The sequence below is a fragment of the Zophobas morio genome, unplaced genomic scaffold (assembly GCF_036711695.1).
Source record: "Zophobas morio isolate AGI-343-1 ecotype UQ-CSIRO unplaced genomic scaffold, CSIRO_AGI_Zmor_V1 ptg000006l, whole genome shotgun sequence".
Lineage (NCBI taxonomy): Eukaryota > Metazoa > Arthropoda > Insecta > Coleoptera > Tenebrionidae > Zophobas > Zophobas morio.
Genome location: NW_026972111.1, coordinates 5,726,069 through 5,739,768, shown reverse-complemented (window position 1 = coordinate 5,739,768; position 13,700 = coordinate 5,726,069). Strand labels below are relative to the sequence as shown.

Here is a 13,700-nt window from a genome sequence, read left to right as displayed (position 1 = left end):
TTTCGGCCCATCTAAAGTTTGAAAAAGTTCTCTTTGGACGTGGTGTATGCAACATTTTTTAGAACACCACATGTAAAAATTCCTAGTTAAATTTGAAAAACAAGTTTATAGAAACAAGCAAAATACACTAGAATTTCAAATCTAAACCACGCTTGGCATGTACCTATGTATTTTTGCTAGCATACACAGAAGGATTTCCATATTTTAATATTTGCTAATTTTTGCGGAATTAATAATACAACTTCTAATCAACGGCAATCACGTACTCATCAACAAAAATGTAAGTTGTAGTACTTACACCGCACTGCTGTAATGGTACTTGTTTCGTAGGTATATAGTTATTTACGTTTTTGAGATTAGAAAACTGTTGCTTTTCTTGTTGGACAAAAACCTTGAAGGATTTGCAACAAAATCGGAAGCCTACTTTTCCTTTCAATTAAGAGAATGTAGAAGAAAGGCTATTTTGCAACAAACATTTGGGAACCAATCTCATCTCACTTCATAAATGTTTCAAATATTTGATCCCTCATGCTTCAGTGATTTTTATAATATAATAAATAGAAATAGATCTCATCTTATTGTTAAGGTAATTTGGTAAGATACAAGAAAAATTCCATTAGCTAAAAGTGCTTGATTAAAAAATATGTAAGGTAAACATGCAAGGACTTCAAAGAAAAGTTAGTAAATATGACACTTCCGTCCAAAAAAGTAATTTTGACAGTTCAGTCTGAAAAAATAAAACTTTAGGGCCGCAAATCGAATCGTAAAGTAGCTCTTTTTATATCGGTCCCCAAAAAAATCAATTAAGGCGCTTATGATTTCAGTCCTACAATAAATCATTTTATTCAGTAATTCTAATTAGATATTCAATATGAAGTGTTCTAAAAAATAGAATTATTGCCGAAGCACAAACAACATGCATCTCAAGTGAAAAACTAAAAATGTTTTCGTTTTTATAAACGCATCAATAGTTTCTAAATTCTTCTTTTGCATCAAATAACTATTTTTAGTAGGAACATTTTACACCTCGTTCTAGTTTATTCAGTATATCTGTCGCCTCACCTTTGTGCAACAGATTCTCACAATATTATTCACATTCGGGCACAATGCTATTTAAAATTGCACCAGTGTTTGAACTTCATTAATTGTCAGTGTTTCTAATGTATCTACATCTGGTATCTCACTATATTGCTAAATGTCCGGTTGTCTATTTTTTTTGTTTGGTTTTAAAAAGTGATTTAATGTTAATTAACAGTACTTCATCACTATCGTGCTTACAGTTGGAACTACTACAAATGTTTTTAGATTTTTTTTATCGATAATTTGAAATATGGCACGAAAGCAACACACATAGGATTATTAGTTCTACCACCATACTGTCTCAATTGACCAAAAAATTTTCAATTATCCTGATTAAATGGCCTGGTTGGAAATTTGTCATAACCTAGGTTTTGTAAAGTACTAGCAACTTGAAGGAAACCGTTTATAGTTGTTATCCAACCTGTTAAAACTGCGAGACGTTTTCTTAGATTCCATAGATTTAAATATATGCTCTGCTCTCATCCAAAACTCTTTATGATATGAATCACTAGTATACATTTGTGTACTTTTTTTCTCCTTTCTGGGGGAATTCATACCGCCATTCATACTGTTATATTTCGTCAAAGGTCCGGTTGTGTTTGTTTAATTAAATTTTTGTTCAAAAAGTCACCCATCTAAAACTTCATCATTCAATGCATCACCGTTTGCCTTTAAAAGCGCACAGCATTTAATCACTGTAGTCATACTGGAGCTAACGACTTTACACAAGTATATGCTATTAATTTTATTTATTAAAAATTCCTCATCGAGATGCATCGTTGTTTCCGCTTTAGTAGTAAATTTTCATTTTTTAGAAATGTTGATACACCATGTGTAAAAGAATTAATAAATCATTCAATTGCATTAATAAAATAAAAAATGATTTATTTAATTTTAACAAAATGGGAAGACCAGAGCTTAATTTCTTATTTTAATATACATATAACAATATAAAAAAATTCAATTGGCAACACCAACTTTTGAAATGTAAGGAACTGGACTACCTTAATGGCGCTATACATATGAAGGTCTTTCCAAATAGCGTTACTTTTTTTTTGTATCAAATTTAAAACTTGTTGTTTGGCACAGTTTTTACTCTGTTTAGTTTGGTGAAGTACAGGTTTAAATTGTTAATATATATTTTTATATATGCAATATATAACTGTGCATATAGTTTCTATATGCACAGTTGACTAAAATACTTGCATTCAATTATAAATTTGTTGTTACAGGGAAAATTCAAATCCCTAGGTATTGTATGATACAACATTGATATAGTAATTCTTCCCAATAGGTAATACTAATAATACCACTGCATTTACCTCATTTTAATACAGTACTACATTATCTTAATTATGACAATTATGCTGTTGAGTTTGTGCTCACACAGGATTCGATGTTATCTTTTGAAAAAGTTGCACACTTTAACTCCAAATCATTCTCAGTTTCCTTTTTTCCTGTCTCCTTTTACACTTACTCACATTACCTGTAACTTATATTATTTGTATTATGAACATTTGTTTATTGACACATACCGCATAACCAGAGTCTAAACAGGAATGACTGAACAAGCAAAAATTTGTAGTTTTCATTCAAATTCACGGGTGTCCAATTGGGGACAAAAGGCAACGATCACTCCATTACAAACTCAGTTTTACACCACCACAAATTTGGTTAACGCATAAACCCTTAACTCTGAATTAGTTTTTCAGTCTGCACGCAAATCCTTACTATATGCAGTAAGGAATCAATTGCAAGTTACCAACTCCTGCCTGGGCTCTGTTTATAATCGTAACCATTGTAGCTGTAAAAACATGAATTCGTTTCTATTATGTTACCCTATATACACATTTAACTGCATGTATCAACGAAAATTATTATGTAATTTTCTCCTCTGACTGTTTTTAAAATTGTTAGAATTTTCAGATTTTGTGCATTGATTAGTTATTAACAAACTGATGTTTTCACTTCAGTTATATTGTTAGTAGGCTTCTTAACAATAAAATAAATTTTTATAGCACAATGTTGTTTTTCTTGTTAAATTATTTATTTAAGTGAATTTCGGTACCATTAACCTACAAATCAAATCAATGTGTCGATGTCAATGATCCCTGGATCCCCCTCCCCCAACCTCGATATAGTGTAATTAGTTCATCCGTCGAAACGAGATGGCGCCACGTTTTACAATTCGTAATTTTTCAATGAGCCAGTGTTCTTAATTTAGGGTGTTCTGTGGTTGATACACTAGCATACATTTGCATATCCCTGGTCAGCGACGCCAATTGTCGATCGCGTCGCCTGGTTTTTGACGTTTTAGGGACACAGAACTCTATAGGCATCTGTCTATAACCGATGTAATTAATAAAAGAAATCGTACTTATCGACTCCGATCAAATGTCATTTACAAATTTTGTATTGTTCATAAAGCAATGTAAACGAAAATCCCCAAAATAACTAGAATGATTTCCGCTCGACAAGGTAGAGGCGCTAGCTGTATGTGTCCTTTCCATGGATATAGGGATCGAAAAGAAGCGTCGCCATCCCAAGCCATTAGTGTACAAACCTATCTATTCTACAACCGTGGTATGTTTAGAAGCCTTAGATCAATGACCTCAGCTTTTAGCACAATTGTTAATTTTAGTATAAGAGATATGTTGCATCGAAGACTGCAAACTATAAACAACATTAAAAACGATTTGGATAAAAACTTCCTTTTTCCTAGAGAAATCAGGAAAAAAAGTTCAATCATGATGAGAGATTTTGTGAAAAATGATGACTTAAGAAACATTTCAGATAAACATATACAAAGCACCGTAGAATCAGTTTTACAGGATTGTCTGCGTGACACTGAAAATTTAGGAATGAAAGTGATAGATTTCAACTATGTATTTTTGCCTCCGTGTAAAGACAGTGAATGCAATGACGAAGTTGAAGATGAAATGTTTAGTGAAGAACAGTGCGATCACATTGAAAATTACAACAATTCTCAAATAGCCATGAAACGTAACTGTTTTCAAAGTTTCGAAAACGATCCAGTTGACCAAGATGAAGATTTACTCAATGATCTTTGCACAATTTCGTACGAATGTAAGAAATTTGACAGAGACATACATCTTAGAAGCTTTGATAGTGACGATATTTTTGTTGAGAAAGGTTATCTAGTCAGAATACGCTTAGATAATACAACAAATTTTATAAAAAAGTCTTCACTTTGCTGGTTGTTAGACAATGAAAAGGATCACGTCAGTGTGGATCGTCTCAAAAGATTTATTCAAAAAAAGAAATGTAATAGTAGTAGAGTTAACTCAGAAACAGATACCTGCCTTCAACATAAAGATGCATCTCAAATTCAAAAACCAGTCCAAATTGGAAAACAAAAAAGACGCTATAATATATCAAGTGACTCATCTGATTTAGACAACCCAAGTAGTATCGAATATGATGACAGCACGGACACCGAAAGTTTGAATTCTTCCAATTATTCTGATGATTTGATTCCTCGTTTGAATCTCAAGGCTGAAAATAGTAAGACTGATCGTTCTAAACCAGACTTTAATATAGACGATTATATTATAGTACAATTAACAACTCAAAAACAAAACAAAAATGTTACATTGGTAAAGTGTTATCACTTAACCCTATTTTTTGTGATTTTTTGAAAAGGAATCCAAACATTCCGGAAGCTTTTATGTTTCCGGACATTAAAGATCAGAGGGAGATCCAAGAAAATGAATATATAATTAAACTGCCTCCACCTCAGGTACTCAGAAGAGGCAGTTTAGTTTTTGAAAAAAAACTATTGAAAAAATATTTGTTTTCATTACAGTTTTTTTTAAGTGATGTGATTAAAATTTGTGATAATGTAACCTCAACCTGGGTCGAGATTTGTACAAGTATATATCGTAGAGAATACTAAAGTAAGAAACTGTGCAAAATTCTAGGTGCCCATGTAGGGGAAAATTACCTCTGACAATCCAACTCGAAAATTCTTAACCAATAAAATGGCAGAATTGTTTGAAATTTGTCCAATGGCATTCACCGAAAAATTTTTTCAGTGAAAAAACATTCTTCTGTCAGGCAACAACACTGTTTTTCAGCGAAAAAAAAAATGTCAAATTAATTTGTCAAACTTGTCAAATGAACTTTAATAAAAAAATGATAATGTAACATACAAATTACTTTTCTGTTGGCGTTAAAGTCATAATCTTCCAAAATACTGGCCACCTCGTTCATTTCGACTGCTTTATTCAGAGGAAACTTGTGTATTTCACAAAATTCTGTAAACTGCTTCCAAATTGAATCTTGCGTTCTTGCGGTCTTTCGGCACTGACTTTCTTTCACTGCATTTCGAATTTCATACACAGTCTTGTTACCAAATCTTGCTCCCAGAATTAAGAAAATCAACCAGCAGCACACACAAAATTTGATGTTTAGAAATTTATTTACGTTTTGCCTTGTTGTTTTGTTACTATTTAGACTAAGTAGGTATGGTTACTCAACGACTACGCTAACTATAAATTATGTGAATTATTGTCCGTAAAAAGTAAATAAAAATTTTCTCTTTGGATTGTCAAGCCGAATATAACTCGTGATCTGATTTTTTCTGCAAAATTTGTGTGAAAATTAACTCGTAGCTGTTGCTTTTGGAAAATCACACTCGTCTCCTTCGTCGACTCGTGTGATTTTCGTCGCAACAGCTACTTGTTAATTTGTGTCACAAATTTTGTCGGAAAAAATCAGACCACTTGTTATATTATATTTGAAAATTTATCAAGTGGGGTTATCCACTCCTTTATTGTGCAAGAAAAAAATCTTACGTGTTAAATTTTGCATTTCAAAAATTTTTTTCTAATATGCTTCATTTGAAAGTTGTGAACAAAAAATTAAAAGTGTTATCATCTGTATTTATGAGTAGCTAGAATTTAGCATAGTTTTTTACTTCAACATCATCTACAATATATACACAAATCTCGACCCAGGTTATGGGGTAAGTATTTTTTAAGAAGTTGTTTTATTTTGTGATATTTTGTTATGATCCAACAGAAATGCTTTACTTTTATGTTTAGAGTTACAGTTTTTTTTAACATTTAATAAAATAAATGAAACTACTTGTTTTTTCTGTTTATGCTACCATAATAAATGAATAAACATTTTTAAAAGTAATGACTTAAGTTATTATTATAAGTTTGATTTAGTAGGTCAAACTTTAACATGATCTTGTATACACAACACAGAGATGAACCTAATAAAATGATTTTGGACTATTTGGTATTCATTAATTACCTCTGTGAACGTATGAGCCAGTCGTTGTTGCCTTATGACCTTATGAGTATGAGTCACTGATAAGTAAAAACTGCTGACGTAACTAAAAATATCGTTGGCCTTATGTACTTTTAATTTCGTGAAGTCAAAAGCAAAATTTCATAATATAATTTATTGAAAAATTAATAATAAAATATAATATAATTTATTAAATCTTTGAGTGATAAACGAACTAAATAATTTGTACACACCAGACATTTTTAATTTCAAAATTAAAATAGACCATAAGATTTTCTGACTGAATGTGCAAAAAATCTAGAATATTGCAATTTTGATACACAGATCATTTTTGTTATTAGTTCGAGTCAAAACAATCACATAATTTCAGTTGACACATTGGAAAAAACGAAGATAGATGAAAAATAAGTAACGTGCAACTACGGTATTATACATTTTAAAAGAACGCATATTAGGTAACTTAAATTTCGTTATACTAAAAATAATGCGGAACTGATAGAACTTCCGGAGGAATGTGCGATATGAAGCTAATTTTTTAGGAGAAACATCACTAATTTGTGTGGATTTTTTTCTCTTCTTAGGTGGATTTCAAGCTACAAATTACCTTTGAACCGTATATTTGCTTCAGTTTTATCTGCAGAGGCCCGAGCAAGTGATTTTTGCGAATTTGTTTGTTATTATTATTGTTATTATGTTATTATACTAATCAAGCCAAAACACCAAATCAAGGAGATAAAGATAAGAAAATAAAGAAGACACTTCGTGGTTATAGCGAACTCCAGGAGCCAGTTCAGGACGATAACGAAAACCTGGACAATAATAAGACACTGCAGAATGAAGACGTTAACTGGAATAAAGTCAAAAGCAAAAAAAGACATCGCAGAGAATCCAACAAATCGATAATTCGATGCTCGGTGGATAATAGTACCCTCAAAGCAGTCCCACGAAGAAGCTTCATCCACGTGTATCGACTAAATCCTTCAACGACTACAAAGGATATCGAAGATCACCTCTGCATGTCAAATATATGCACTTTCGGAGTTGAAAAGCTGCAGTCAAGATATCCGGACCTATATTCAAGCTTCAAAGTGACCATTGATTATAAAGACTAAGACGTAGCTATGAAACCTGAAACCTGGCCCCCTGGCAGCTGTGTCAATCGTTTTTTTCATCGGATACTAAAGAAGACCGCGTTGCCTTAGAGGTAGAAGGCTATTTGAACATTCTGTCAATCAACATCCAATCACTGAGGGCTAAATTAGCGGAATTTGAGGCAGCAGTAGCAGACGATGACTTCTCCCTCCTTACCCTTTGTGAACATTGGTTGATGGCAGTAGAAGCTGACCAAATGCGTGTCAATAATTTTGTAACTGAGTCTTATTTTTCCAGAAACTCAAGGAAACATGGGGGCACAATGATTATGAGGAACACTGAGGTTTCTTGCACTCGTCTCCAAAATCTCGAACAACTCTCAATTGAGAAACATGGTGAGATATCTGGAATTTATATGAATAACCTAGAAATTTATGTGATAAATGTCTATAGATCACCCTCTGGAGATCTGAACAAATTTTTGAGTACTTTAGAAAAAGTTTTTGGTATAATTAACACATTAAAGAATAACATAATATTGACTGGTGACTTTAATGTAAAATTTGACAAAGAAGACCTCTTAAAAGACTGCTTATTAGATTTTATGAGAACTTATGGGCTTTTTCACTTAGTCGAATTTCCAACTAGAAATAACAACTGTCTGGATAACGTTTTTACAAATCTAGATCACGCACTTTTTCAAATTAGTCCATGGAATTTACACCTATCAGATCATAGAGGCATCAAAATTAAAGTGTTAATTTCGTCTACTAAAAACAAACAAAAAACACAGCTTATTAAACATAGGCCAATTACTGTTCTTGGTAAATTCAAATTGTTCGAGTCGGTGTCCAATATCAGCTGGGATTTCATTAAGCTATGCAGTAATAATTCAGTTGACGACTTGTTCACAAAATTTGTAAATCTAATAGAAGGTCATGTAGGGCAAGCCTTCCCTCTAAAAGTAGTCAAGCGTCAACCTAACAACAACAAAACTGTAAAGTGGTTTGATAGTGAATTAATTCAAATGCGGGAAACATTACAACATTTATGTGAAATAAATTAATCTAATTGGGAGTGAACAAACCAAGTCGTTTAGGAAAGTATATCGTGACAAAATAAATGATGAAAAGAAAATGCTTTGTAATGAAAAATTCATCTCTACTGCAAGTAATAAAGTCAAGGCTATGTGGAAAATTATTAACGAAACTCGCAATAAAAGTGTTAATAGTCAAAAATTAAGCTGCGATATGACCTGTGACGATTTTAACAACTATTTTATAAATGAAATTTCAAAATTGGGAACGCAAAGCAATAATAACTGTGATATTGAACTCTGTGATATAGCAAGTAAGTCTACTAACTCCTTGATTAATAGCCCTAGTTTCAGTTTTAAAGAAGTGTCACACATAAAAGTGAGAGAAGCTATAGATAACCTGAAAAATAGTAATTCTTCTGATATCTTTAATCTTAATGTGAAAATTGTCATAAGTATAAAGGACTTGCTGATACCTCCACTTGCAAAACTTATTAACTTTTGCATAAAATATTGCGTCTTTCCCAAATGTCTTAAAACAGCGGTCACTGTACCAGTATACAAAAAGGGTGACACTAATAATCCATCTAATTATCGACCTATCTCATTACTTCCCATATTTGGCAAAATATTAGAGAAAATTCTATTTGAACAACTTTGTACTTATCTTGAATCACATGCTTTACTTTTTGACTCACAATATGGTTTTAGGAGAAACCGTTCCACTGGTAATGCTGTTCAGGAGTTAGTTAATTTTATATCTCAGTGCTTTGAAGATCGTAAAATTGCAGTTGCGTCTTTTCTGGACCTGTCCAAAGCCTTCGACTGCGTCTCGCATAAACTTCTCCTCAAAAAACTGACAGCCTACAACTTGGTACCGTCTAGCATTCAACTTATTAGATCATATCTGGAAGATAGACACCAGGTTGTCAAATATAAGGAACAATTATCCGATTGTCTTCCTGTCAGAAAAGGTGTGCCACAAGGGTCCATCCTGGGCCCCCTCTTATTCATTATTTTTATTAACGACCTATCTTCTAGCATAGACTCAAAAATTATCTTGTATGCAGACGATACAACCCTAATAAACCAAGCAACATCGACGGAGACTATCTGCGTCAAAAGAGAGGAGACGCAATCGAGGGCTGAGGATTGGTTCAGACAAAACGACCTCAGCTTGAACGCAAATAAAACTACCACTATGTTATTTTCTTTAAAAAATAGCGATGTTCCACCCGATTTCACCACTTCAGCACAATTCCTTGGGATACATTTGGATGCAAAACTAACCTGGAAAGTTCACGGCGACGAGCTGGCCAATAGAATTAGCAAAAACTTATTTGTGTTAAGGAGTCTTAAAAATAAAGTATCATATCAAGTGCTCAGAACAGCATATTTTGCCTTATGTGAATCGCATCTAAGATACTGTATCCTAATATGGGGTCATGCCAGCATCTGTAATCGCATATTTAGGCTCCAAAGAAGAGCAATAAGAATTCTTGCTGGCATAGGTTATAGGGATGATTGCCGCTCATATTTTACATCCTTAAGAATATTAACCCTACCGTCAATGTATATATATATATTAAATTCACTGCTACATTTTAAACTTAACATCAATAATCATATGAGACACAAAGATATTCACTCGTATAATACACGTCACAACGCTGCACTTCTTCCAACTTTTGTAAGGTTAAAAAGAAACCAGTCATTCAATTATTACTCTGTCAAATTTTACAATAAATTATCAGAAAGTACTCAAAATCTTGGTATAAAGCAATTTAAGAGACAAATATCAGATTATCTCATCAAAAATGCATTTTACAATTATTATGAATTCCTCAGTGTTACCTCAGTAATTGTGCTCCCATCCAATGTTTTGACTTGATTTTAAAGTTATAAAAATCCATATGTATGTAATGTGCCTTGTATTGAATTTGTGACTTGTACAACGACTTTTGTTATATGTACTAATAAACATTATTATTATTATTATTTAGATATTTCGCTAACTGCAAAAGTCCCTGAGATACGATTTGTTACGAAAACCAGGATGCCCGTGTCGAGATAACATTTTTGTGCATTTTAAAGTGATAAGTAGCTAGGAAATAGTTATAGATCCTGTATTTACTTGGTGCTGTGCGTCTCGGACGGTAAGTGTTTTTACTGCTTAAGAGATTTCCTGTTACAATTTTTAAAGTTTGAAATTTAATTGGATTGGTAAAGTTGTGGAGCTAGTTAATTTTACAATCGTTTAAATACGGCTAGTCAAAACAATAGAGTGCGAAAATTTTCAAAAATTTGCAGGCTTGTTTTCACTATTTTTTATACAATAACTCGTAAAATAGAAGATGTGTATAAATGTGGTATTAAACAACAATATTTAGTCGTAATAGTTGGTTTTTGTAATTTTTAAACAGAATTTTAAAATATTGCCACATAATTTGGATTTTTTCCAAACTATTCATGCATAAGATTAAATATGGGGGTTGATTCAAAAGATATAGCAGCATATTATTTTTTGCATTTTGTGATGACCACGTTTTGTTGTCCCCATAAAATACTTTTAAAATTTCACGATAATGGTTAATTGGAGTCGCTAACCGGAGACGTGGCATGGATACGGAAACCGAGACCTACTTTTTCATGTTCTAGAACCATGAAACGTCGAGAGAACACGAAGTTCGTCATTCGGTCACCGAATCCATTTATAATACTTATCTAAAGTGTGTCCGGGATGTAAAAAAATCATGGTAATTATCTAATAACTTTTAAACAGAAAGGTCCTTGCTGCAATCAATGTAAACACAAAATGATACGGATACTGGAGAAACATTTTTTTTCTCACTTTAATACATATCATTTTCAAAGGGGCGGCTTGTCACTAAGTACGCTATTTGACACATAACACCAATAAATCTAAAAAATTTGTTTTTACTGGTTGTTCTTGCCGAAAGTCAAAATGTGGACCTATATAGATTTTTTTTAAATAAGCAAAATTCTCATTTGAATTTTTTTTTGTCTTGTAGTAAGTGACGTATCAAAACTCTTCCCATACTTAAGACAACAATTGTGGGTGACTGAAAATAAAGAGCACCATCATGAACAACATCATATTTGTGTTTGCACTTATGCTTTCCCCATCTTGTTTGGCACAAATCACTTTCAACTCAGATGAAGAAATCATAGCATTCATAAATTCCAATCAGTCATCGTGGACTGCCGGAGTGAATTTCCGTGGACAAGATGAAAGCGATCTTTTACCGTTATTCAATGGAGTCCTTGGACTTCATCCTGATCCGAATTTTGTGATACCGCAGGTGTTCCACGACACCTCAAAAATGTATCTTCCTGCCACTTTTGATGCTAGAACTAATTGGCCAGAGTGCGCTGATATCATAGGAAACATTCTAAACCAAGGACAGTGCGGTTCCTGCTGGGTAAATTTTCCAACATTGAATTTTTTATCTTGTTTATGAATAATTTCAGGCATTTGCCACATCGGAGGTTATGTCGGACAGACTCTGTATACAAAATAAAGCAAGAGTCAAAGTGCAGTTGTCTCCGCAAGACCTTATTACATGTTGTTCCACCTGTGGGTCTAAGTGCAACGGAGGTTATCCCTCTACCGCTTTTCGATACTGGGACATGACTGGCATTGTCTCTGGAGGAGATTATTTATCAAATTCTGTATTCTCTTGTAAGTTCATGGGTTTTCTTACTATTATTTTGTATTTTAGGGTTGCAAACCGTACGGAGCAACCGAATTTAAGGACGGCGTAGCAACGGAATGTCAAAAGACATGCACTAATCCTTCCTACAAAACTCCTTACGACAAAGACAAGCGTTTTGGCACAACTTACTACCAAGTAGGCGTTGTAGCGTCGCAAATTCAAGCCGAAATTTTCGCCAAAGGATCAGTTACGGCCGTTTTTACTGTTTATGAAGACTTTAGCTTTTATAAAACAGGTAAATATTGCTTGCTTGCTCTTGCGTTCTATAACTGCAGTCATTTTAGGTGTCTATTATCATGCGTATGGTGCAATACGGGGTCGGCATTCAGTTAAAATTATAGGTTGGGGGGTGGATAATGGATTACCGTACTGGTTAGTCGCTAATTCGTGGGGAAAAAAATGGGGAGGATTAGGTGGTTTTTTCAAAATACTGAGAGGTTACAATCATTGCGGTATTGAACAGCAGATCCTTGGGGCCAATGCAAGGATTTATTTCAAAAATACAGAAATTTCGGAAAAGAGCGAAACTAAAGAATGCATTACACCTTCTTCTGCTGTGAAACATTCAGGACGTGCTCTGTTGTTTTTGACTGTTTCGTTTTTTCTTATTAGTGGATTTCCATGATTTTGTTTTTATTTTAACTATAGCATCCGCTTGACAAAAATCTTTAATAACCTTATGGATAGATAGTTCTTTAGCAATACTTACTGTAAAATTAATCCGCTGATGTTAAGCATTCATATTTCTGAAAATAAATAAGTACTTAAATCAATAATAGTTTAATATAGTACATTTCAGAATTTTTGACATCTCGGTTGACCATGCTTATATAAACTACCCGTAAAGTTTAATTGAAAAAGTCTGTACATTTGACAGTTGACATTTTATGTTTTGTTTTCATGTACTGAATCAATGCAAATTTGAAAATACTAGACGCTTTTTGACTATTTTGCCAACATAAAAGTTTGAATTTCCAACGCACACTGAGAGATGTCAATTATTATGAAATATTAGTTATTTCACGAAGGAGTTGGTTAATGAAGGAATTAAATTATGCAACCAATATACACTTTAATCGTTTCATTTTTGTCTCATTTTCCCACTTCAAAGTCCAAAATTGATTGATTACAATAAAAATAAAACGATAATTTGAGATGGTAATAATAAGGTATTTATTTAGCTAAAGCTACAATTTGTACATAGGAGCTTAATACTATTTAATCAACTATACTATACATAAAATGAACACAAGAAGGCAATAATAAGGCATGCATGTATCCTAAATATAAAGTAAAGAAACAAAGAATTATATTGTAAATTATTACTAAAAATATTAATTAGGTTACACAAAGTTAATAGCTATTAATTTCCTCGAAGGATTTGTTGTATAGTAATTCCCTTAACTGACGCTTGAATTTTTTAAAGTTGTTTGGCTTTTTATACTCTCTGGTAACGTGTTATATAGTCTGATGCC

At 32.8% G+C, this 13,700-nt stretch overlaps 2 protein-coding genes and 1 long non-coding RNA gene across 3 annotated transcripts; 2 read left to right on the top strand and 1 right to left on the bottom strand.

Moving 5' to 3' along the window:
• Window positions 1–1,939: 1,939 nt before the first annotated feature.
• Window positions 1,940–3,141, bottom strand: LOC135123015 (uncharacterized). The gene is made up of 2 exons (XR_010279517.1): window positions 2,616–3,141; window positions 1,940–2,566 (listed from the first exon to the last, which is right to left on the bottom strand). It is a non-coding gene; the product is annotated as an uncharacterized LOC135123015 (long non-coding RNA).
• Window positions 3,142–3,579: 438 nt separating this feature from the next.
• LOC135123014 (uncharacterized) lies at window positions 3,580–5,184 on the top strand. Its single transcript, XM_064047510.1, has 2 exons — window positions 3,580–3,663; window positions 3,722–5,184. Exon 2 carries the CDS (start codon window positions 3,732–3,734, stop codon window positions 4,737–4,739), a length of 1,008 nt encoding a protein of 335 aa, XP_063903580.1. The 5' UTR covers window positions 3,580–3,663; window positions 3,722–3,731; the 3' UTR covers window positions 4,740–5,184.
• A 5,398-nt stretch (window positions 5,185–10,582) lies between these two features.
• LOC135123012 (cathepsin B-like cysteine proteinase 4) lies at window positions 10,583–12,945 on the top strand. Its single transcript, XM_064047509.1, has 5 exons — window positions 10,583–10,644; window positions 11,521–11,931; window positions 11,981–12,181; window positions 12,232–12,460; window positions 12,510–12,945. The coding sequence occupies exons 2-5, from the start codon at window positions 11,593–11,595 to the stop codon at window positions 12,848–12,850; spliced, it is 1,110 nt and encodes a 369-aa protein (XP_063903579.1). The 5' UTR covers window positions 10,583–10,644; window positions 11,521–11,592; the 3' UTR covers window positions 12,851–12,945.
• Window positions 12,946–13,700: the final 755 nt, after the last annotated feature.

Excerpts from the sequence above, each read along its gene's own strand:
- LOC135123014 (XM_064047510.1), top strand. The coding sequence starts at position 3,732 with ATGTTGCATCGAAGACTGCAAACTATAAACAACATTAAAAACGATTTG.
- LOC135123012 (XM_064047509.1), top strand. The coding sequence starts at position 11,593 with ATGAACAACATCATATTTGTGTTTGCACTTATGCTTTCCCCATCTTGT. Across the intron at positions 11,932-11,980 it reads GACAGTGCGGTTCCTGCTGG|GCATTTGCCACATCGGAGGT; the intron begins GTAAATTTTCCA and ends GAATAATTTCAG. Across the intron at positions 12,182-12,231 it reads GAGATTATTTATCAAATTCT|GGTTGCAAACCGTACGGAGC; the intron begins GTATTCTCTTGT and ends TTTGTATTTTAG.